This window comes from Lichenostomus cassidix, chromosome 4 (genome assembly GCF_008360975.1).
Source record: "Lichenostomus cassidix isolate B80296 chromosome 4, HeHo_3.0, whole genome shotgun sequence".
NCBI classification, from domain to species: Eukaryota; Metazoa; Chordata; class Aves; order Passeriformes; family Meliphagidae; genus Lichenostomus; species Lichenostomus cassidix.
In genome coordinates, this window is record NC_139484.1 from 9,374,419 (window position 1) to 9,397,932 (window position 23,514).

The following is a 23,514-nucleotide window of genomic DNA, read 5'->3' on the forward strand; positions in this document are numbered from 1 at the left end:
TATGCTTGTATGAGAATGAGAGAAAATTCCACTACCCTCACTAAACTGTTTTCCCCTTTGCTTTTCTCTCTCACCCCCTGCTGCCCACACCTTCAATGCAGGTACCAGTGAACACTCCACGTACATTGTGCAAACTCTGGACTTTCATTTGGGCCATAACACCATGGTCACCAAACCCTGTGGAGCCCTGGAAAGCCCCATGGCCACGATCACAAAGATAACGCGGCGCCGCCACGAAAATCCCCCGCATGGAGTTGCCAGTGTGAAGGAGTGGTTCAATTATGTGACAGCCACAAGGAATGAAGGTTAGAGTCGTGTTCATTCAGTCTGGGGATCGATCTGCTCACAGATGGAGCTGCTGAAAAGCTGCTACATTTGAAGTGTATAAACAACCAGTTTGACCATGCTTTTGGGCGCAGGATATGATTCTCCATAATCATACAGCAGTAGTTTTACAAGTGACCTTCCTTAACGTTTTTGCCTTGTCTCAATTTAACATCTGCCATTGCTCCTGTAGAGTTGAACCTGCTTCGGAATGTTGATGCCAACAACACAGAGAGCAGCACAACAGTGAAAAGCTCAAGCTTGTTAAGTGGCTTCAGGGGCGGCTCCAGCTACAACCATGAAACTGAAACCATCTTTGCATTGCCAAGGATGCAGCTGGATTTTAAATCTATTCATGTTCAAGAGCCCCAAGAGCCTTCATTACAAGGTGCAGTAAAACATAATTTGGTTTTCTGTGGTCAAAAACTATTTCTCACAAATTAGGAGTTAAAGGCTAAGGTACTGTGTTGATAGGAGAAGAGGATTTAATCAGAGAATTACTGTACCCCTGCAAGAAAAGTTAACATTTTGTAGTAAAATGTAGGGGGAATTATTTTGAGAGAGTGAAGATCTAGTTCAGAGACTGGTCACTATACAAAACATAAGAGAAATTAAAATTAGTATGAGCATTTCAGCTAGGTTGGGTGTTTTCGGGGGGGGGTGGGTTTCTTATATTTAACAAAATGTTAAAGAAAAGGGCCATTCTAAAAAAAAAAAAAGTGAGATAGGAGCCTAAATTCTATGCTCTTGCTTTCAAAATGGTATCTTCAGACTGCAGTTGGAACTGGTTGGAAATAAAACTTCCTAAGGTATAAGTCATTAGTTTAGATACTTCCCTTGGCTTGGCTGGGGTTTTCTTCCATACCTGCTTTTGGAAAAAAACTGATAGATGATTCAACCTGTTGGGTTTTCCTTATTATTTTAATAGCCAAGCAAGCAAAATATGCTATCAGCTTTTCTTACTGAATAAAATCCTACATTGATAGCATAGCACAAGCTAGTGATAGCGCTCTGACTTCGCACATTGAGGATGGTCAAGGTTGCTACTTGGTAGTATTTCTTTGCTTTCAATATCCTGTATAAAATACCAGAAGTGCCTCTGATGGGAAATTTGTTTAAAAAGTGCTGAGGCTGCTAAATGCAAATGCTAACTGTGGTCCTTCCTCTCAAGAGTTGCTGGTTCAATGAAAGAAATGTCATTTTCAAATTGCTTGCATTCAAATTCTATGTACTTTTAGATTTACTATATGTACTTGTAAGTGTGTTAATACTATTTTTATCTGACTGTAGATACAAGTGTTAAACCCAAGGTGGAATGCAGTGTAGTAACTGAATTTACAGACCACATCTGTGTGACTATGGATGCTGAACTGATCATGTTTCTGCATGACTTGGTGTCTGCTTATTTAAAAGAAAAAGAAAAAGGTGAGTTGTTATTGATGAAGTAACACTTGTCTGACAATCTGCAGTTGTCAGATTATTTGACAGTAAAAATACTTTAAGTTGTAACCTTGCTCCTATTTTGACACCTGGTGTTTAACTTTTTCTTTGTAAGATGGAATAGGCAGATGAAAACTATTTTTAGGAAGCTTTATTATTGTTATTGCAAGGCTTTCATCAGTGGAGTCCTTTCAAGACGTGTTCTTCTGATTTCAGAATTCTTAACTTTTCTACATGATCATGTTCAGTTGCAGCATTAAAATTTGGCATGTTCTTTCTTAAGTAGTATGTGGTCTTTTCCAGAAATTCTGTAAAACTGAAACAAGAGGTGGTTCTCTTCTTGTTGATACTTGAGTCTTTGTTTTATTTAAATGATGTACAAAGGTAATTCAAGTGAACTGCTCATGACTGACTGGGGTTTTTCCTCTCTGTTCTTTGCAGCAATTTTTCCTCCTCGCATTTTCGCTGCTCGTCCGGGGCAGAAGAACTCTGTTGGTGTCCTTGAGGACAGCTCCACTGACAAAGAGGCAGAGGAAAGCATTACCTACACTACAGTCGACTGGAGGGAATTTATGTGCAATACTTGGCATTTGGAACCCACGCTCAGGTAAGATGCACTTTCAGCTGCAGTCTCTTTGGCTGTGCATTAACTTCTAGATTAGAATTTATGCTGATTAAAGGCATTGTTGAAGGCTCTTCAGAGTTAGGAAACATTAAACTTAAGCTTATTAATTTCACTCTGTCCTACAACAGCCCATTTACTTTCAGCCACACAGTTCTCATCTTGTAGTTTTCCATTTTTAGGTTCCAGTTTTAGTTTTTAAACACTCACCTTAAAATGAAAAATGCAAGATGTACTCATTGCTATATGGCTGTTTAAACTTAGCACAAAATAAAGTGTCTATGGCAGCAATTCAATATTTTCTGTGATTTTTTTTCATTGTTTTTCAATGATTTTTTTAAATCATTGAACTGACTTTTCTCCATGTGGGTTTGTTTTTTTTTTTAACCTCTGCTGCCACTGCTGGAGGACCTGAGTGTTCATTCACATACAAAAACAACACATCTGTCCAGGCGAAACAGATCTTGACACTTGGCATTTTGTGCTAGCAATAAAGCAATTTAAACATGATCTGCAGGCAGTCCAGTCGGGTTTTTCACCTCCTTAAACGTCCTCTTCCTTTGAGAGCATGTTCCATTGATCATCTTTATCTTACCTGTCTAAATTTAAGTTCAAAACAATGCCTTTTAGATTTAAGTAACACTGGGTGAAATGGATTTTTGTAGATACAAATGCTTGTTTGCTGTATTTATATATTTGAGCCTGAGTCTTCTATTTATTGGGTTTTTTCAGATTAATATCCTGGACTGGGAGAAAAATTGATCCCGTTGGTGTTGATTACATCCTCCAAAAGCTGGGTTTTCACCATGCAAGGACTACTATCCCTAAGTGGCTGCAGCGTGGTGTCATGGATCCTTTGGACAAAGTTTTGTCAGTCCTTATAAAGAAACTCGGTACTGCACTACAGGATGAGAAGGAAAAGAAAGGAAAAGACAAAGAAGAATATTAAAAGTACAATGTGACAACCCTAACTCCATTTGATTTTATCAAAGTGTTTTATTATATTCTAAGAACTTAAATATGGTTTAAAGAGAAACCTAACAGCTTTTTGCTACTCTATTTAAAACTTACATTGTGAGTAACTGTTTACTGTGGTACTTGATACCATTCTGTATTTGAAGTTATTGCATGATGATGATGATGACCAATGTATATTCTGTGAAGGAATAGCTGGAACACTGTAAATCTGCTCCTCAGCGTCCATTTTATGATGTGCAATATGATCCTGCATCTTTACAATACTTGCAGATTAACTGTGAATTTTCTTAAAATTTTATTTGCCATAACACAAACCCCTTGTTGATGTGACCAGTAATTGATTTGTCAATGTAGACTGGTGTAAATTATATATATATATAGATATATATATATATAACTTATGAAACTGTGATTGCCTTAGTGCTAAAAATCATGAAGTTTATTACACTTGTAATAAAATTTAACTACTGTACAGGGCCTTTTTTTTTTATTAATCCAGGAAGTTGAACAAGAAGAAGAGAGTGTTTTAAGTGTAACTTTGCAATGTGATTTAACTGAGGTAAATTCCAGAGGCCTGGCGCCAGGAGCTCGTGAAGGAGGAGGGAAGCGCAGCCCAGACCAGAAGCGGGGATGCGGCGCTTTGGCTGGGATCGGAGGAACGGCTGCTCCCGCCTTTGCCTTTGCCCTTGCCCGTGGGAGGGGCCCGGGAAGGCGAGCGGGGGCCCGGGAAGCTCTACAGAAGCCGAGCAGGCAGCGCAGGCTCAAAGCCGGGCGGCCGCCCCGCTCCCTCAGCTCTTCCGTCAGGCACAGCTGCGGCTTCGCGCCTCGGCCGCGCCCCGTGGGCGGGACGGCCCCTCATGAAATGGCGGGAAGGGCTGGGTGGGGCTGTCCTGGGTGATGAAGGCCTGGCGGGCAGGGGCGTGAGGGGTGCTCGGCTCTCGGAGTCCGTCGTCTCAGGGAGGCAGGGGCGGCCTCGGCCTTTCCCCCCTAGTGTGGCCTCAGGCGTGCTCCGCCTGCCCGCGGGGTGTAGGCGCTGAAGAACCATCCGCAGCAGAACGAGGGCGGCCGGCGCCAAGCCCTTCAACTCCAGCGCCAGCTCCTGGAAACTGGGGACGAATCAGCTTTGCTGCTTCCGTTCGCCTCACTCCCTCACCAGCGGCGTGAGGAGTTGGTGTGTCCTTCAGAGGGTGGCAAGGCGGGGGGCAGAGCTGCGTTACTCTGAGGGAAGGTGGTGTAACAAAAGGGAGTAGTGGCCACCCTGTTCGGCAGGACAACGCGTCTGGCTTCTACCCCGGCCTGCTCGCGTTGGTCCCGGTGTTCTTGTGAAACAGCTTAGTCAGGTGAGCTGCAGGGGCTTTTGGCAGGGTTTCTTTTCGACTCGGAACGTCAGCGTTAAGTTTCCTTAGGGCGGCCAGAAATGGCTGGCACCGGTGCCTGGTTTGAGGGTGCAGCACTGCTCACCTTCAGCCCCACACCTGAGAAGATTCTGCCACTCGAAGGTCTCAAGCAGCCAGTTTCAAAGGAATTCTCCAAGCCTGTGACTTCAAACCTGAATCCCCGACCTTCTATGAGGTGCAGTGAACCAGGGGTGATGAAAAATCCAGGTATAGTTTTCAGTTTCTATGACGGGATTAGCTGTTAATGCTGTTGAAAGTAACTTTGCAACCCTCTGCTGCTTTTTCTTATCACTGTATTTTCTTAAATTATTTCTTTAGCTTCTCCTTAAACTTATTTCTTTGCTTTTAAAGTCTTTTTGTGCTGGAGCTTTGTTAGCCATTTCTTGTAGGGCGGCCTATGTAGTCTGCAGCATTAACTAATTATAAAGTTCAAGTTAAACGTTAAAAGTACTGTAGATTGAAAAAATACAGAATATGTTCTGCAGCATGGATTTTAATAAACAACATTGAGTAGGGTTTTGACTGCAGTTCTGGATGTCCCTGGATGTATTTTGAAGTCCATCACTTTGAGTAGCTGTATTGAGATAAAGGTACCTGTTATGAGACTTAAAAACAAGGATTTATTTTAATTCTTGGCTGTGAAGTGCTTGTGCCTGGGTGTATCACACCCCTGAAGCTGATGATTTTATCCAGGTAGGGGTTGCTGAAACTTCTATAGTGTCTTACAACAGGCAGTCCCACTGCTGCTTAGTTTTGTGTGGAGAAACCACAGGCTTCACTGTTTGGTATCTGCCATCAGCAACTTTGATTTGGTTGTTGATTTAAAAGAGAGGGTAGGGGGATATATGTTGTATTTTTTTCATAATACCTGTCCATATTCAGAGGCTTCTGGATTTACTATTACCAAGTAAAAGCTTTGATGCTTTTAAAAGAGGATGTCCACACAGTTTTGGAATTGCTGTTGTTGTTAATATAGGGTTAGTACAAAGCATTAGTGCTCTACAGTAAGTTTTGTTCTTTTCAGAAGCTTCTGAAAAGCATTTATTGTAAGTGTATTTTCAGAGAGTATGTTCAGTTTTCCCCTTAATTTTGTTTAAGGAGCTTTTTTTTTTAAAGGAGCAGACACCACCCGATTTTCAGCTGTCCCTTCACAGAAAGACCTGGATTTGATTGAAAGATACAATCAAGGACTAATAAACTCAGTATCTGCCTTGCATCTGTTTGCCAAAACACACCACATGCAGCTTGAATTGAAAGAAACAAGTGTGGCAGGTAAATAATTCTGTTACCAAATAAAGGATTATTTGCTTATCCTTGAGATGATCTGAGTTGTTGCAGTTAGTATTTGATGGCACTGATGCAGCTGAACCTTTTTTACTGTTGATTGTGCTACTCCCCACATATGTTGCTTTTTGGCTGCTCTTCTATTGCCTCTGCAGAAGTGTTGGTCAGGTGAATTGTATGTAATTATGGCTGTTACCAGAACTTTGGAAAGAGTGCAGACTGAAAGCCACCAAAATTCTCAGGGAGGTGAAGGATGAGAGTTGTGTTTTGCTGAAATTGTTTTTTTTTGTCTTGTATTTGTTCTAGGAATTAATAAGGACATAAAACTATGGTTCAGGTACCTTAAAATAATTGCACCTGCTTTTTCTTCTGCTTTAAAGGTGACGTCATAAGGCCTTATTTTGCCTTTTGTGCTGTGATAAACGGTGTTTGCTACAAGACTGGGCTAGGAAGGAACAAGAAGGAATCTAAATTAAATGCAGCTAAACTGGCTCTTGCTGAGCTACTTAACTTGGAGAATACACGGGCAAAGTCTGCTGAAGATTCAGGTAAATATTTTAGCAACACCTAATTAGAACTTGAAAAGCTTGGCATAACAGTTTCCTTTGCAAAATCTCTGATTTTATTAAATGCTGCAGCATCAGGGCCTCTGTCAGGTTTTTGAATCCTTGGGGCAAATCCCTAGCTGGATTCTGAAACTGTTTTATTTTTGTCATTTGGGTATTAAGAGTTTCATCAACTGGTAGCACAGAGCCAAGAGTACTGAAGGAATTCATTTGTTGTTATTGCACTTGATTTACTCCTCACTAGGTGCAGCAACATGAAGTACAGCTCAAGTAGGTTTGAATTTTTATGATTAAAAGGGTTCCCCACTGAGTTACTGCTTTCAATAGAATTCAGTTGCTGTAATATTTTGCCTTCTTTTGAGTTTTGCTGTCTGAATAGTTCTAAGCTTACAAGGACTTCAGAATCAGGAAAGAAAATTCTTAGAGAATTAGAAAAACTTAACTTGCTGGACATAGTGCAAGATTCTTGTTTAGAAATGAGGCATGTCCATCCCACTTTAAAATTTCGTTACGTTCTTAGATTTTTCGTCTATTCCTGCTGAGCTCCGAACTCCAGCAAACTCTGGTTGTATTTCAAGGACTGGTAAGGAATAGTCTTGGTTTTTCTCTGTTGATTTGAATTGCCCAGCAAATAGTTTCTTTTTAATTCTTCTTTTAATACATGTAGTGCTCTCTCTGTTGTTACTATTATTTTACACATCTTCTCTTTGAAGATGGCTGTAAGAACAAATATTACTAGGTCGGTTCTACAAATGGACACAACTTCTGTGAATTGCTTGAATTCAGTAAATTGGTTGAATTTCTATCACCAGTTCAGGTGATAAAAATAGAAACAGTATTCTCTGTCCTTACTTGAACTAGTGATGAAACCTGGGCCATATCCTGTTATTATAATGAATGGTGAAAGCATCAGGTGTTGAGGTGTTCTTGAGCTTTTTGTACTCCTGATAATCTTTAGAATCTCAAAAGTACGTGTGATGTGGGTATGCTTACACCATATATTTAGCTTTATAATTTGGCATATTTTGCTCCTGTTTGTTTTTTACCCTACCTGCAAATTTGTCTTGCTGGATTCTGTTTGATTTAGGAGGGGAGCATATCTATCAAAAAGTCTCACAAGTACTTGAAGAAGTGTTTAACCGCCTGACTGACCAACACCCCGTGTACCAAAGCTGTGGCAGTTCCCTGGCTGCCTTCATCATTGAAAAGGGCAAGTCTGGTTTGATTGTGAGTTTTGGGAATGGGAAACCTGTTCCCACAGAGCACCGAGAGTGTGGGAGCAGCTTGGTGGGCAGCCAGACCAGGTGAAGTCACCATAGTCTCTGTTTTCAGGTGGGCAGCATGAAGTGGTAGCTCTGGGGACAGGAGAATGCAACTACAGCCGACGCTTTGAGTCCTGTGGAAGGCTCTTGCATGACAGCCATGCCATTGTCACTGCAAGGCGTTCCCTGCTTAGGTGAGAATGTCTCTGCAAATGGTTCCCATGCAGCCAAGTGTTCAGTTTTACTTCTGCACTTGCATTTTACACTTCAATAAACTAATAATATATAATAATATAAACATATACCCAGATTATATATTATGTAAAACACGTTATGTTATTGTAATTTTTCTTTTAGATACTTGTACAGACATCTTTTGCTCTTCTATAATAAAAACCCAGCCAAGGCAGAGAGATCCATATTTTGCACAGCACCAGGCTCAAAGCTGCTTACCCTAAAGCAGAATATAACCCTCTCTCTCTACATGAATCAGCTTCCAAAGGGAACTGCTCAGTTAAAATCAGAGGTGTAAGTACCATGGTATTTCCAGAGATACAGTGGAAGATTAATTTTTATCTTGTTTTAGGAGTGTTAATGTACAGGATAGTAGTGATAAATGTGAGATACAGCTCAGTATGATAAAAAAACTTCATCATGGCTTATAGGATGAGCTTTTGTTTCTTACAGATGATAACCTCTTAAAACCCCCTTCCCAAGACAGTATTAAAATACAAATAAATTGTGAATTTAACCACTGAGCAAGTGGATGTGATGAGTTAGTATAATTCTTTGCACCATAAGATTGGAGTATAAAAAGCCTTGAATTGAAACCAGAGGTTCTGCTTTGACTTCTTAACCCTGTGTAAATAAGGGGGAAAATTGCTCTGCTTCAGAACAACCACTGGTTTGCCCCCCTTAAGCATTTTATCTTATTGTTTTAAATATTAAAAAAAATAAATTAGAAGAATGGCGGTGTAAGTGATCTTTTAAAGGAGATTTTAATAACCTTACAGCTTTTTTTTCCCAAGTAAAGCCAGTCTTTTTCATGTGTGCATGACTGATGGCTAAGATTAAGCTGAGTGACTATGTCTTATTTCAATACCAATTTCAGTATACCAGGCACTCGAGCAGCTGAATCAGGTGTTTCTAAGAATTACAAACATTGAATACAAGGCCCTGATCTATTGATTATTTTTTTCTGAGAAACAGCATTAGGTAGCACTTCCTGTAATCTCTGATCAGAGTGCTTTCTCACTGAAATCCTTTTTCTTGTCTTGCTGTAGACATCTCAGTCCCCAGTCTATATCTGCTTATGAAGCCAGTGAGGAACTGAGTCTGCATGTTGCTCTAGAAGGCAGGATTTACCTGGCTGTTTGCTGTCCCCCCAAGACTGTCCGAGTGAGCAGCATGTCAGGTGGTGACAAACTGACAAAGTGGGAGGTGGTTGGTCTTCAGGGAGCCTTGCTGAGCCACTTCATTGAACCCGTGTACATCAACAACATTCTTGTGGGTATGTTCTGTGCAAATTCCGGGGGTTTGTGTGTCTTCATGTTCCAATTTGATTGCCTGTTATAAAACATGAGCTAATCCAAGAATTCCTTAAAGAATTACGGTATTGTTCCTTGAGCTGCAGTGGACCAAAGTGTACATATATTTAGCAGTCAATCAGCAGTGCTCTTTGGTGTGGAGTAACGTGGGCAAACTCCTTAGCATATTTTCTAATCTGGGATATTGAAGCTCTGTTTTAGTAGTGTCTTCTGTAGGGAGCATAAAGGGTTGGTGAAAAACAATGGTTCACAAAAAAGGCGTGGAGTGAAGGTAATGATGCCTCTGGAGAATAAAGTGTGAAATAACTATTGTTCTGCAAATTGTGTCTCAGAACTGGTCTACTGATCTTCACAAACATTAATTTCTTGCGAAAAAATGGCTATAATACAATTTCTAAGAATGTAGGAACATCTGTAGTAACTTTTTTATTTGGTATGTGTGAGTGATCTTGTTCTGTTTACTAGGAAATGGAAGTTGTAAGGATACAAAAGGACTGGACATAACTATAAAGCAGCGTCTTGATGATGAGCTGATATCAAAGCTTCCCGTGCCTTACCTGGTCAACAGATCTCATATTTACTTGGTGAAAGCTGCACTGCCAATCCAGGCAAATTTAAGCCAGTGGTCGCTTAGTTTGAATTGGACATTATCAGATGCATCCCTGGAGGTTGTGGATGGATTAAGTGGGAAAACCATTGAAAGGTCAGCTTTTGTCTTGATTTTGTTGGAAATAATGGGTTTTTGCTGGTTCACTGGAGTGTTCAGTTTCTAAGCTATGAGAGATTCTCTCCTGTGTTAGCTGACTGCATCCTGTGGTTAGGATGTAGTTTTAGAGATCTTGTAGCTTCACAGTGAGATACCAAGATGGAAATATCTGTAGTCCATTGTCTGCAGTAGTGAATGCTTTAGCTTTTACAATGCATAAAACTAATTAGGATTTTAATTGAGATGGATTCCAGCTTGATGACATTCACAAAGTGATAGGGGGGAGGGGAAATAACCCTGTAATGATGAAAGCAATGTCCCTGTAGTGTGTTTGTTCCTGAGTTGCTCTCCTCTTTCCCACTCCGACTGCAGCTCCCCTTTCCAGAGTGGCACCTGCCTGGCCAGTCGCCTGTGCAAGGCCGCCATGTTCAGCCGGTTCAGGATGCTCGCCAGGGAAGCAGGACGGGCTGATTTGCTTCAGTTTGCAACATACTATGAGGCAAAGGTGAGCTGGCACAGCGAGGGGGAGTTGGAGGAAGGAGTCTCTTAGTGGCTATTCTCAAACCTGGTTTGATAGCCAGGGGTGATTTTCTGTTTTGCTGAAGAGTTCAGGTAAACAGCTTGTGTAAAGTAAGCATCTTTCGTTTTTAGCTCCTGTCAAAATGTGGAAGAGACAATTTTTGAAATTATTCAGAAACTACTTTAAAGTGAAGTCACTTGTTAATTGACTGTTCATGTGTTTAGATTTGCATTGAATGATAATGAATAATTTATATTTTCTGTATAAAGATACTATTAGAACTGAAAACACTGAAAAACTCAGAACAGTCAGCAATTTTCTCATCCCAAAATGCTCAAATATATAAAAGGAATGTATTTTTAGAGTCTAAAACTCATTGTCAGCAGCTGAGGGAACTTGCAAGATTTATAGGTATCATTTTTACCATGTTTGTGCTTACGTTATGTTGGTGGTAAAGAACACACACGTCTGTAACCATTGTTCTTGAGATTTTTCAAAGTCTGCCTTTTTTCTTTTTTTCTTTCTTTTTTTTTTTTTTTTTTTTTTTAGGTTAAATCTCAATTGTACCAAGAAGCTAAAAGCTTGCTGCAGAGCTACTTAGAGCAACACAGTTATGGATCATGGATTGTGAAGTCTCCACATATTGAGCAGTTCAGTGACTGAGGTGGATTCTATGTGAAGTCAGTTTGAATGATCTGTTTCAGTAAATATAGTTCTGATTAGTAAAATGTTTAAGTTCATCGTTACAGAAAGATAACAATTCCAGAACTGCTTCTTGTCAGTTTAAATGCAGTTGTTAAACCACCTGTAAAAGTTCAGTCTTTTCCCAAAATTGATGTTTCTTCATAGATGAGAGTATCCAACAGCTTTGTAAATCTGTTCTGCTTTGCCCCCCAGTGCCACCTTATTTCAACATTCTCATTCCGACTCCTGCAAATCTGCACCCCATGGAGTTAACATGTTTTTTTTCCTGATAGTTTCAGTATTTCTTTATATTGATTTCTTCTTGCCCTTTTCATAACTTTTAAGAAAGAAAAAAGATGACTAAAAGCTGGATTTCTTCTAAAAAATGGCATACTAATGTGAGAGTCTTTCAGGAACAAAAATGATCAATCTGTGCTTTATTGGTAGACATCCATCTTTTGCTAAGAGTTTTATTTAATGTGGATTTGCCATGTGGCTTGTAGTTTATGTTGTTCGTGGCAGAGGAATTAAAAAATTATTTGCGTACTTCGAAATGTGAAGCCTTGAAGGACCAGCTGTTGCTCAACTATTCTGTGACAATTACTGTTTCTGGTAGTGGGTTTAAAGTATTAAGCAGGTTTCAAAGCTATAAATAATAAAATAATGCAATGTAGCACAGAAGTCACCAGAAACAAGATTTTTTTCAGCTTTTATGGATTGCCCCAAACCCCATCAGCATTATTGCTTGTGGATAAGTTGGGTTCCTGCACCCTCAGATGACTTCATGACTGCACTGGCAAGCCCTAGTGAAATTGTCTGCACCCTCAGATGACTTCATGACTGCACTGGCAAGCCCTAGTGAAATTGTCTGCATACACAGTGACCTGAAAAATGGTGTCTGTCACAGGGGAATTTACTTTTTTGTAAGTTCTGGTAACACTGTGATAGGATTTGGGAGCACGTTAACTGCCATGCTCGGAGTTGGTGTGGTCTTGTGAAACCCTGGTGTGTTCAAGCCAGGCAGTTCATTTGGATTATGTTCCTTCTTTTCTGTAAATCCTACAAGAGTGGGAAGTTAAGTTATGCAGTGTTCTCATGCATCAGTAATACTGTAGTGCTGTTGCAGCTTCTTGTTGTTACAGTATTCTAAACCAAATTCCTCCTTCTGGTGTTCTCCCTTTATCTGTTTTCTAGCTTGATTAGTGGAGTCTTGTCTGGGGATGATCTTAGGCTAATTTACAAGTTGTTGAAACTTGCTGACTTGTTACTACTTCGTCCTTGACCATTTTTTGGCTAATCTGCTCTCTTGTTTTCTGTTAGTGTCCCTTAACTTTGGGGAGTTGTGTGATAATATTCAGTTTTTTGTGCTCCACAAATGTCTTTTTCCATGGAGTGTTTTCTAAGAATGCCTGGGAATAGCCATATTCCAGGCTATGTCACAGTGTTGCCTTTTTCCAGGGGTATTAAAAGTTCAATAAATGTTCCTGACAATGTCTTAGCTATATCTACATACATATACATGCTATAAAGTGACATACATACCAAATCTAATATACACATAACACCACTCGTGTATTCGAATTTTGTACACTTCTGGGTTGCTTTTCTGTATGAAAACACTTCTATGGAGATACCAGCACCAAGGCATTTCCTGTAGTTAACCTAGAAGCCTTAAATATGTAGAAGTACTGAGCTTTTTCGTGTACTTGAGCCATTTTGTTAACTGAACAGCAAACTGAAATTTCTGTAGACCTTAGGTGCTGCCTTAGGAAGAGAGAGGTTTGTTAGTGAAAAGGATGTGTTGTGCTGGACACGATCCCTGTGTCCTTGAAAAATGACTTGATGGCATGAGTGTAGGTCCGGTTCTTTAATCTGGATTGTTCTTTGATTAGGTAACAGCAGATGCAGAATGCACGAAGGTAGTAAGCAGAAGCATGTAGGTGTTGTGTCCAAGCTTTTCCTCAGTTACTTCAGTAGTTCCAAAAGGTATGATCCTACAAGCTTGAGAGAGTCAAGAGTGCTGCAATTCCCAACAGATCCATGCACACAAGGTGTGCATTATCCAGATGCAGCTGCCTGCACAGAGCAGACACAGAATTGTGAGCACCAGCCTGTGGCTGAGCTCAGCCTTTCCCCTCCCTGCTTGGGAAGAACTGAGCTTCAGGAGGGAGAATACATGTCCACATGGATAGCGGAAAGGGTGGTGTGGTGTGTGGGTGGGTTCTTTCCACTCCTGCAGCTCTGTGTGACCCACACATGTGGAGTGATACACAGTGACCTTTAGGAATGGTACTTACCAATTCAGTGCCCCCAGCCAGACTCTCCAAACCACATGCTGCTCTCACTCCCTCCAGTTTCCCCCTCCCCATCCCTTCTGCAGTGGGATGGAGATGAGAGCTGGAGGCAGAAAGGCAAAGGTCACGGCATTGACATAGGAAAAATTTACTGCAAACAGCAATGGTTCACGTGGGCAAAAAATACCCAGTAATAGAGAGTGGACAGCTCCCTCCACTATGTTTTCTCGACCGGAAGGAACTCCTCTGTGGAAGTAGTCTCTTTCCCCTATCCCTGGCAATGATGTGAGGTGGTATAGGATGCCTGCTGTGGCTTGACCCTGCCCTCTTCTGGCTACTGCAAAAAATTAACTATGTTCTGGCTGGAACCAGAACGTTATTCATCCTTTTTATGTATAAGGACAGGCACCATTTCCACAGTCAGTGGCCATCCTTCCAGGATCTCTGTTGGGCTCCTTCAGTCCATCACTGTGGGTTCTGTTCACCTTGGACACACAATGCATATAGTTTATCATTCAGCCTTACAGACTCTTCTCACCCAAAAATCCCCCTTGAGGTACATGTTGTGTTTCTCTTGTCTCTGCATTACCCACCAACTGCATCCAGGTTCTTGATCAAAAACAATCTCACACAAATGGTTTTGCCTCTTCTTCAGGCAGGACTAATCCACTCTATAATGTATTGTGGCACACCATGTCTCAGACTGCATACTTTCACAGGTCAATGCATGTCACATAGATGTTGTGTCTTGTGTATGTCACACACCCTACATATATGTATGTATGTATGTTTATGTGTGCCTGTCATGGCACATGTCATACATCTTAGTTTCATACTAGAGCTGTGCAAATTCAGCAGGAGAAGTTGGCTCAGGAAATCAATTTTTGAAATTATTTTATTCTGATGACTTTTTTAAAACATTAGAGGGGAAGGTGTGTATGGTCAAGTTCACCTTACTGTATATTTTCAGATGCTTTTAACATCTTTTTTCTCTAAAGACATATTTTAAAGCTTGGGCAAACACAGGAGCTGATCCTGCAGGTACTATTTAAGTATGTGAATGTGCCTATGATTAGGTAAATGTCTACAACCACGTGTAACACAAGCACCTTCTTCTCACCTCAGCTAACACTATGTATCAGCAGTCTTTATAGAAGTATTTCTTTGAAAAGGTGTCTTGAAGTGCTTGCTGGAGGTGCTACATGGGGAGTAGGCCAGCCTGAAGATGTTTTGGAAATCCACGGCAGAGCATGGCTACTGTGCAAGTGATGTGGCACTCCCCAAAACTAGAGCCAGGTCAGTCAAAGCGTCCTCTTCCCGTGACTGTAAATCTGCAGCTGTCTCAAAATAGTCCAAAGCAGTTAATGCAGTCTAAATGCCAAAGAAAGTATATATTTTCACACTCTGTGTTTGAGAAAGTGTTAGTGAGCTCCAGCTTCTGCCTTTCCTTATTAATGCCTGGGTGAGTATCTCTTTGCCATCCTTTCCTGCTTTATGAACTATTTGACTGTTTCTATGTTGCCTCGTGCTTACTGTTAGGGACTTAAAGAATATCTTGGTTATTCCACATGGACTTGGTTATTCTAGCTGCACAGACTGACTCCAGGGTAGGAGTTGCCAAAGTTGAGGGTCCTTGTGCTTAAGGAAATGATAAAGGAAGCCTCATTTATTAGACCTGTGTGCCCTGAGAGCTTCACCCTCTCTCTGGTTGCTGAGAGCTGGGGCAGCACTGCAGGCAAATGTCTGAGGGGATACTGGAGCAGGTTTGTTTGCAAAGCCGTGTTTTGTGTGTGATGCTGTTCCTTTCTGCATGCTGCTTGTAAGAATTTATGGAGTAAGAAGGAATCTATGTAAAGTAAAGGATTTTTCTACAAAGATTTACAAGGTAGAAGGAATTTGTATGCAGAAGTTTTTTGCCTGTTTTCTTGTTTTCCGTGTCCTACTGTATTCAGGTATTTTTGTTGTTACTGCCATCTGATTTGAGGAGAGGGTGGAGCTTATCTGTTTGTGGCTGAAGTGACTGACAGTATTTACTTTCTTGAGTCCTTGTGGGTGGGGACAGAGCACTCCTTCACTGTGGGAAGAGACGATGGGTAAAGAAACAGACGCCAGTGCAGTGAGTATTTTCCCAGTTCGGGCAGAAAGCTGTCATTAACGCCTATTTTCTCTTCGCAGCATGCAAGGAAACGGTTGTTTTTTCCATTCTTAGTCTGGTTTTTAAAAGTGTAAGATGAAGTACTCCATACCACACCCACCAGGAAAACACATCAAAGACTAAACGATAGCTGATAACTGTTGTAGTAGGCTTACTTTGATGAATTATATCCAGCCTTGTTAGCGTTGACTTGTGTCTTTTGTATCATAAAAGATGCTCCTACATTGTTTCTTTCTGCATAAAATTGCAGTGTCACATAACTGACTCCACCTTCATTTGAAGTAAGGCTATTTCTGAAGTTCCACAGGAAGATTTCTGACAGTGCAGTGTGTGTTCACGTGGATTTATACGTTAATCATCAATTTTATGCTAGTTGTTTTTCTGGGACCTCAGTTACCTGCACAGTTACTATTTCAGTTGTGTTACTGCTTTCATGATTCCCTGTCTCTGAAGATTTTTTGAGAATATATTTTGCTTACACCAGTGAGAAAAGCGTGTCCTGCAGAAAGCGTATGTGGCTAAGTAGCACAGCTCAGAAAAAAATAGATTTTGCGTTTCTTTTTTGGGGGAAAGCAATTTGGTACTCTTTCTCCATACCTTGTACTTTATGCCAGCAGAAACTGGTATTTTATGTTGCGTAAAAAAGGTTGTTTTCTGGTGTCTTGCTTAGAGTTTGGTATACCTGTACACTTGAGTGCTGCTAAATGCTTCACTGGGGTTTTTGGTGTGTTTTAAAAGACAGAGTACTAAAGTCACCAGTAAAAAAGACAGTATCATCTAACAAAAAAATTCCAGACATGATTCTTATATGTCCACGAAATTTATTAAATATAATCTACAAGTAACTTTCAATAGCTTTTTCAATAAATAGTTGTCTCAGTTTGTTGACAAAGTGAAAATGAATGAGTTTACCAAAGAATATTTGGAGCCCTTAGGGCTTACAGAAAGGATCAATTGTGATCTTAGAACAGACTGTCTTAACCACCCACATATAGAATATTTAGTGGTCCCCAAATGGACAGCAAGCTAGTGGTATCCCACAGGGCAAAATACATAAATTAGTCATAATTAAATATTTCAATAAATAATGTAGCAGTAAAAATAAAACTGTTTACATAATTTCTCTCAGCATAGATTGCAGGAAGCTGATCAGTTCTTGGCGAAATTCAGGAAATGTTTTCTTCTCGTCGCTTGCACACTTCTCGTATGTCAGTTCGGAGGAATCAGAGCCCTGCAATACAGGTGATTTTATTGACTGGTGGTAATACTCTTGCAAGCTGCTTTTAACAATGATACATCAACTTCTGTAAAGCTTTTCCTTTAACAAAAAATAACCCTTAGTTGTAACCTGAAGAGTACTCCTGAAGTGCTAAGGATCTCTTAGCCGTGGATTTTACTTTAGTGGTATGTCAGGGCACACTACATTCATCCTGAGTCCTCCAGTCATAAACTTATGGCACAGATTTCAAAGCCATTGCTGTAATAATTGTTAGGCTTCTAAAAGCAAGCTTTTGTCAGAATAAGATGCATTGCATGATTCACTGGAGAAAATGTCATATTTTGTTAAATGTTAGCTTGTATAACTAGTAGGGCTCAGATCTGTTTTACTGTGTTAGATTGCCATGCAGATAGATATTGTCATGTAGTTAATCATAGGACATTTGTATAAAACCCTGTATTTTCATGAGTTGATATGACAGGTCTTGATGCATAAACATGCTGATTCTGGCATGGTTTTTCACTAACCCTGAAACACTTTTTTCTTTTTATTTCTTTTCTTTGGTAGCATTTGTAAAAGCTTGCCTACCTTAAGATCACTGAGATTCTTCTGGATGTTTTGAAGATGTATGAGGTCATGACCTTCAAGTTCTTCAGACAAGACTTTCAGTTCTCCCAGGTAACATTCTAGAATTGTCTTCTTGCACTGCTATAACAATCAGCAAAATGGTTTTATGTGTCACTTGTTTTCCTTGTTCTGGTTTTCAAAATCTCAATTTCCTGCTGTTTTTACCCTCATTTCAAGAACTGAGCTATTTGGTTTCTACAGTGTATTTATTACAGTTTATTTGTTGCCCTCAAAGTTGTATTGGGAGATGTTACATGTGGTCTTAATTCTGTAACTTTTCAAAAGTGAGTAATCTTACAAGACACCTGAAGTTGGAATATCTCTTGGGGACACAAAACTGTAATATTTGTTCCTAAACTGAGCCTTACTCCTGGTTGTCATCTGAAAATTGTGTGTTAGCAAACAGGTGACCTCTCTTAGAGGCATCTTCAGTTAGTGCACTTTGGTTGCTCTATCTGATGTCTGCATCAGAGCTGGCTTTTGAACAGGGTAAATAACTTCATGCATCACCTTTGCAAGCTATTTTGGGCGCTTGTTTCTGATCAGCCCCAAACATTTGCATTTAAGCCCTGGAGCTCTGAGATAGTCAGGTCTTAATGTTGCCAGCACATGAGAAAAGGGACACACAGATAAGGAAGTGGTTGCAGAATCTGACTTGCAATCTTTACTGAAACAAATTTGTTGTTAAGTAAGAATTCTTCTGAATTAAAAACTTACTGGAAGTTCAGAGCAGCTAACTTGTGCAAAGTTTTTAATTATTCCCAGTACTAAATAATTCATGCTCTTGTTTATCAGGCTGTTTGCATACCAGATGACAAGTAGTACAAATCAGCAGCCTGTCTGCATTAGAGCTGCACATGGAACACTCTCAGCACTCTGATGTGCAGTGTTTTACAGAGAAGTGACCTCAATGATAGTGTTCTTGTGGAACTAAGTCTCTCTCAATGCCATAAAACATGATTTACAGCTTATGTATCCAGAAGGGCTTGGTAAAGTTTTATCCTGAAAATAATTGAGTATAACTGAATTTCATCACTGGTGGGATATAAAGGACTGTAACATCTTAAACAGAACCTAGCAAGGGCTCTGCCTCTAGTTTAGATAAAATGTGGTTGATTTCAGGTAGATACTGCTTTAATCTATTTCTAAGTCTGGTTTCATTCTCCGAATTGTTCCTGTGTTAGAGTTAACACAACAGTGTTGCCTCCTGCAAATCTTCTACCATCTTTAAATTGTTCATAAACCACGTTTTTCCTGAAAATTCAACAATGTTTTAAGCAAGATGAATATGAAGTATTGATTTTGTGTTACTTACTGCACAGAGGCAATGAGATAATATTGTATATCAGCCTTCTAATGTTTGGGAATAAAAATCAAAAGCAGAAGGTTCTTTAAGAAATTGAACTTAAGCTGAACAGAAAATTCAAACTCACCTGTTTGTCATTTGGTGTGTGAAAGTCAAGAAAATTCTGTAGAGAAGAGGGGGGAAAAAGGTTAATTTTTCTGAAAAAAACTACATAAAGATAAATGCAAATAAATCTTTAGATAAAATAAAATCACCACTTACATTCTCATAGTTTTCCAGTTGTTTTAAATCACTTATTGCAGCTTTAAGACGTTCCACTTTTTCGATGGGTGATTGTGTAGGTTTAGGAGGTGCTCCATAAGCTACAGTCATGAGGATTACTGCTGCAATACAGCCAAAGATGAGGACTTTGCACATCATGTCAGTGTTATCTGGATGCCAATATTAGAGTTCTGATGTATGATGAGAGCTGCTAAGTTGTCATTAAGCTGTTTAGTATATTTATACTCTTCTTTCTGGGGGGGAAAAAGATGGGGGCGTCATGAAGAAGACTTTTTATTACACATTTTTTCATGTTCTACCTGTATGGCAAGAATCATTACTTTTGTTTTTCCTCCCCTGATGACACTTTGGAATTTTTATCAAGCAGGAGGGATTTTACCTACATTCACTGGTGTAAGAGAAGCCCACATTCACTTTTGGCAGCCTTTCATTGTGCTTTCTGCATGAAACACTTTTTCCCTTGTGCACTGTCCCACTCCCCCATAGAACAGGCCATAGAATATACTTGAGCCATACAAAATACTGCCCTGAAGGTGTATCATTTAATCATTCTGTCTATATCTATCCTTTCACAAATCCTGGGGCATTACTTTAGTGAAGAAGAAAGGAGCCTTCTAATCTTAATAATTGTTGATTAAACAACAGGAAGAAAGTTGGCTTCCTGTCTGAAGGTGGTTTTTTTACCTGTCATCTTTCGCAAAGGCAGTGTAAGCTTAGGTGCCTAACTCAGTCTGTATAGCATCAAATTTGAAACATTTGTGAAAAACATCCAGCAGAATTCCTTGGTTTTGGCATGTTAAACCATTTTTTCTATTGCCATGTATCTTAATGTTGTTTTTTTTTCATTATGTGCAACTTTCACTTTTCTCTAGTTTAGAATGAAAATGCACTGCTCTTAGATGTTTGCAGATTTTATTGCTGATACCTAACCCGCTGCATCTTGTGGTGTGTATCACAGCACTGAAGTTGAGAGTAGGCAGTCATTTGACGCTGAACTCTGGCATGGTATTGCTAAACTGTTTTTCCTTTCTGCTTCAGGCATCTGTTAGCTGAATTGGGAAGTGAAGTGTTCAAAATTCATGGTTTCCTTCATTTTGAGTGTGGTTCTGAGCCAAATACTCCCCCTGCTGCCTAGTAGGCTCTGACATGTGAAACGCGGTTCTGCTCACTGATTTCAGCTGCCGAAGATCTGTGGAATAAATTCTGGTTTGCACAATACTGTGGTTTGAAGTTAGTAGCATTTAGGATGTGCAGGACTGGGTGGGTAACTATTTCACCCACCATTGCATTATGCAAACTCACATTGCATGTTCTGATCCTGTAATCAGAGCGGGAGTGGATCTGTTAGAAGTTGGTTAAAATACGCTTTGGCCTGGATTACAGCTATTACTATACAGCCATTACTATAAATCTTTTTATTAGCATGTTTCTATTCCTTACTTATTCACTTGATACTAATTTAGCAGTGCAATCTCAGCTCTAGAGAAGGTCTTCATTTCCTGGTTTTGAAATAAGAACAAACATTTCACGTGTGTGGCCATACAGAAGTCCTAGTAGCTATTTTAGCTTGTGGTATTGTAGTATTTGTGCAGTCTCAGAATTTTTCTGGACCTTAAATTTGTGTCTTGTATTTACTTTTCGTAGTAAGCAATATCAAACAGGAGTTAGGCCTGCAGAGATGAGCTGCTAAGCACTGGGTTGTCAATTTTTCTCCAGCTTTCTACTGTTTTCTTTTTCAGGTCTTGGAGAACTTAGAAATAAAGAAAGCCTGAGCATTCTGTCTATTTTTTTCAGCCAGTTTGCAGCCAGGTTTGCTAAAGAACTAATACCACTGAGGTAATGATCTCCCATGCATCTTTGCCCATGGGGTTTTTAACATTTCCCTCTGCAGTCCTCTTTACAGCCTGGAGTGTATAAAACAGTGACTCTAGGTGTAATTGGAATCAACTCTTTATCTGTTCATGTTTTCAAAGACCAAAAGAGGCTTGCGTATCCAGGCAGGAGGTTTTTGTTTGGTTTTAATGCACTGCTATGAACAGTTAGTTGATTTATATCTCATTTTCTCTGTAAATTTAATATTGTTACGCTAAAACAATGTTATAAGAAAATGCACCCTACCTGAAAAGCTTGAAGAAACACTTCAGAAGCCTTGCCTAAATTTCCAATGAAGATTAATTAGCAGTAAAACACCTATGTTAAAGGGAAACAGTGTTTGTGGATCACCAATCTGGAAAGGGAGAATCTTGTTTGTGTCCATCTGGTGTTTTAGTGGATTGTTTATACTTTTGGTAGTACTTGTGCCTAATTTAAAGAATAAGGGCTCATTTTCTCTTTTAGAAAGTAAGAGTAAATGACACACACTGACTAAACCCCTAATCTGTACAACTTCAAAGTCTGGAAAAGTTTTTACATAGGATCTGACTCCTCTCACTTTAGACTTATTTTTTTGTGTCTTTCTAATATGAAAAGTTGCGCTTTTTTTCCCCTTTTTTTAGTTTTCTGCCCTTGCAAACTTGATGACTGGTGAGTTTTGGGGAGAGGTTGTGGTTTCATTGAGGTATTTGGCATCTTGTTGATCAAGGTGTTTGCTTCCATTCTCCATCAGCAGAACAAAGCTTTAGTGTTCAGCTCAAGTCACTGTGGATGTCTTGTTTGGTACTGTAGTTCATGTGCAGGTTTTTTTCAGACTCCTACTATAGTTGCATGTTGTACAAAATTACTGTCAGTAGAGTCACAGGAACCGCAGCAGAATTCATATGTCTAATGAAAGTGATAATTTTTGATCATGGTCTGTTGATTTAATACTTTCTAGCTGTGTTTTAGAGAATTTTTGGGTAGTGGAGGTTGACTTCTGCTTGCAGATTTCATCGTTCTAAGCAATCACCGGCAAAAGGTTAGCCTTTAGTGTTCTTACTCTGGTCAGTAGGAAGACTCGTGGAAACATGTAAGATTTGAATAAAGTATTGAGTGACAGTTGGTTTTAATTTGTTTTTAAACCATCAAAAGGAGATATTTACCACTTTCCTTCATAAGCCTTTGCTCAGTCTTTCTCATATTTTTGATAGATGCTACAAGTAGAATAATTTTCAGATAAATACAGTGGATTCCATAGTGTGTTAATACTTAAATGTAGGAGTGAATGATGGATTTAGCTAGTTGAATATTATCCCTGATCAGGGACACTGTTTCAGGATAAAGTGCCAAAAAACCTCAACTCCAAAGTGAGTAATTGTTAGAGTGAATTTTTCCTGCAAGAATGTCAGTGTGGTTTTTTTTAAGAAAGACTTTTGGTTTTGGAGGCTTAACTAAAATGACTTGGAAATAGTTGACAACTGGGAATCTCTTCAAAAAAACCATGTTTGTTGTAATCTTCCATTGAAAGGACTAACATTAAGAGGGAACACTTTGAAAATAAAAAAATGTTCTAGTTATAAACAAGCCTGTCCTTGGGGAAAGAAACTTTAATCTCTCTTTAGGAACTGTCTGACACGAGTTTTGTCCTTGTAAAAATCTTGTTTAATAGGTGCGGATTTAGTTCAGAAATGGGGAGCCTTGGTGTTTCTTGTCACTGTAGTTTACTTTTCAGAAAGTAAGTTTGCCAAGATTATGAACTTCAGAGTCAGTTTTTTTGTTTTCAGGTAAAGTTTGGGGTAATTGCAAGTCTGAATAAGAAAATTAATTACTGTGAGAGTTATGGCTGAATGTAAAGTTAGGAAGGGTGATCAATAAAGGGTAAGGATTAGGGCTGGATGTAATGGACATTAAGATGGTGTGCTGTGTTTACAGAGGAAATAATTTAATTTTTGCAAGGTTTCTGGGTAAACTTGAATAGCTTCTTTTTGTCCAGGAATAATCTGTCTTCATTAGGTCCAAGCATACACTTACAAGGACGATTAGTCCTGTTTACACACGTTTTTCTTTTACACCCAAATGGACTTTTAAAGACTGTCTCCGCAGTGAAGTGTTGCCAAAACTTTAGTTCCCAACTTCTTCGTGGTGCAATGTGCACCAAACCTGCCAAAAGTGTTAAAGTGCCAGAAAGTGCCAAACCCACACAATAATACAAGTGTTAACCTCTGGTAGTTTTGGTTCACACTTCTTTTTAGGTGCAGAACTGTAGAGACCAACACAAATGCACTGCTGATGAGGCACAAATCTGTGAGGGATAGCAAAATGGAGGTGTCCTGAAGAGAGGAAATTGAATCAGCACATCCTGGTCAACCTAATAGAAAAAGAGATGCTTTGTTATGGCTGGAAGGAAACTGAGGTCTGTCAGTTACTCTGGGTGGATCAAATTAGAA

General features: G+C 39.6%; 2 protein-coding genes across 12 annotated transcripts in view; both read left to right on the forward strand.

Moving 5' to 3' along the window:
• BLTP1 (bridge-like lipid transfer protein family member 1) overlaps nt 1–3,836 on the forward strand; it is an 89,374-nt gene extending 85,538 nt beyond the window's left edge. For all 11 annotated transcript variants that reach the window (XM_085057820.1, XM_085057819.1, XM_085057821.1 and 8 more), the window contains 5 exons: nt 102–305; nt 518–712; nt 1,615–1,749; nt 2,206–2,371; nt 3,119–3,836. In XM_085057820.1, the coding sequence (XP_084913946.1) occupies nt 102–305; nt 518–712; nt 1,615–1,749; nt 2,206–2,371; nt 3,119–3,335 (917 nt within the window). In that variant the 3' untranslated portion in view covers nt 3,336–3,836. The remainder of the gene's footprint in view (nt 1–101; nt 306–517; nt 713–1,614; nt 1,750–2,205; nt 2,372–3,118) is intronic.
• Nucleotides 3,837–4,212: 376 nt separating this feature from the next.
• ADAD1 (adenosine deaminase domain containing 1) overlaps nt 4,213–23,514 on the forward strand; it is a 64,179-nt gene continuing 44,877 nt past the window's right edge. The window contains exons 1-14 of the mRNA XM_085057843.1: nt 4,213–4,968; nt 5,878–6,033; nt 6,426–6,593; nt 7,132–7,194; nt 7,699–7,821; nt 7,944–8,067; nt 8,231–8,401; nt 9,157–9,383; nt 9,886–10,123; nt 10,499–10,631; nt 11,196–15,740; nt 16,909–17,021; nt 17,566–17,676; nt 20,953–21,049. Of these exons, the coding sequence (XP_084913969.1) occupies nt 4,782–4,968; nt 5,878–6,033; nt 6,426–6,593; nt 7,132–7,194; nt 7,699–7,821; nt 7,944–8,067; nt 8,231–8,401; nt 9,157–9,383; nt 9,886–10,123; nt 10,499–10,631; nt 11,196–11,309 (1,704 nt within the window). The 5' untranslated portion in view covers nt 4,213–4,781 and the 3' untranslated portion in view covers nt 11,310–15,740; nt 16,909–17,021; nt 17,566–17,676; nt 20,953–21,049. The remainder of the gene's footprint in view (nt 4,969–5,877; nt 6,034–6,425; nt 6,594–7,131; nt 7,195–7,698; nt 7,822–7,943; nt 8,068–8,230; nt 8,402–9,156; nt 9,384–9,885; nt 10,124–10,498; nt 10,632–11,195; nt 15,741–16,908; nt 17,022–17,565; nt 17,677–20,952; nt 21,050–23,514) is intronic.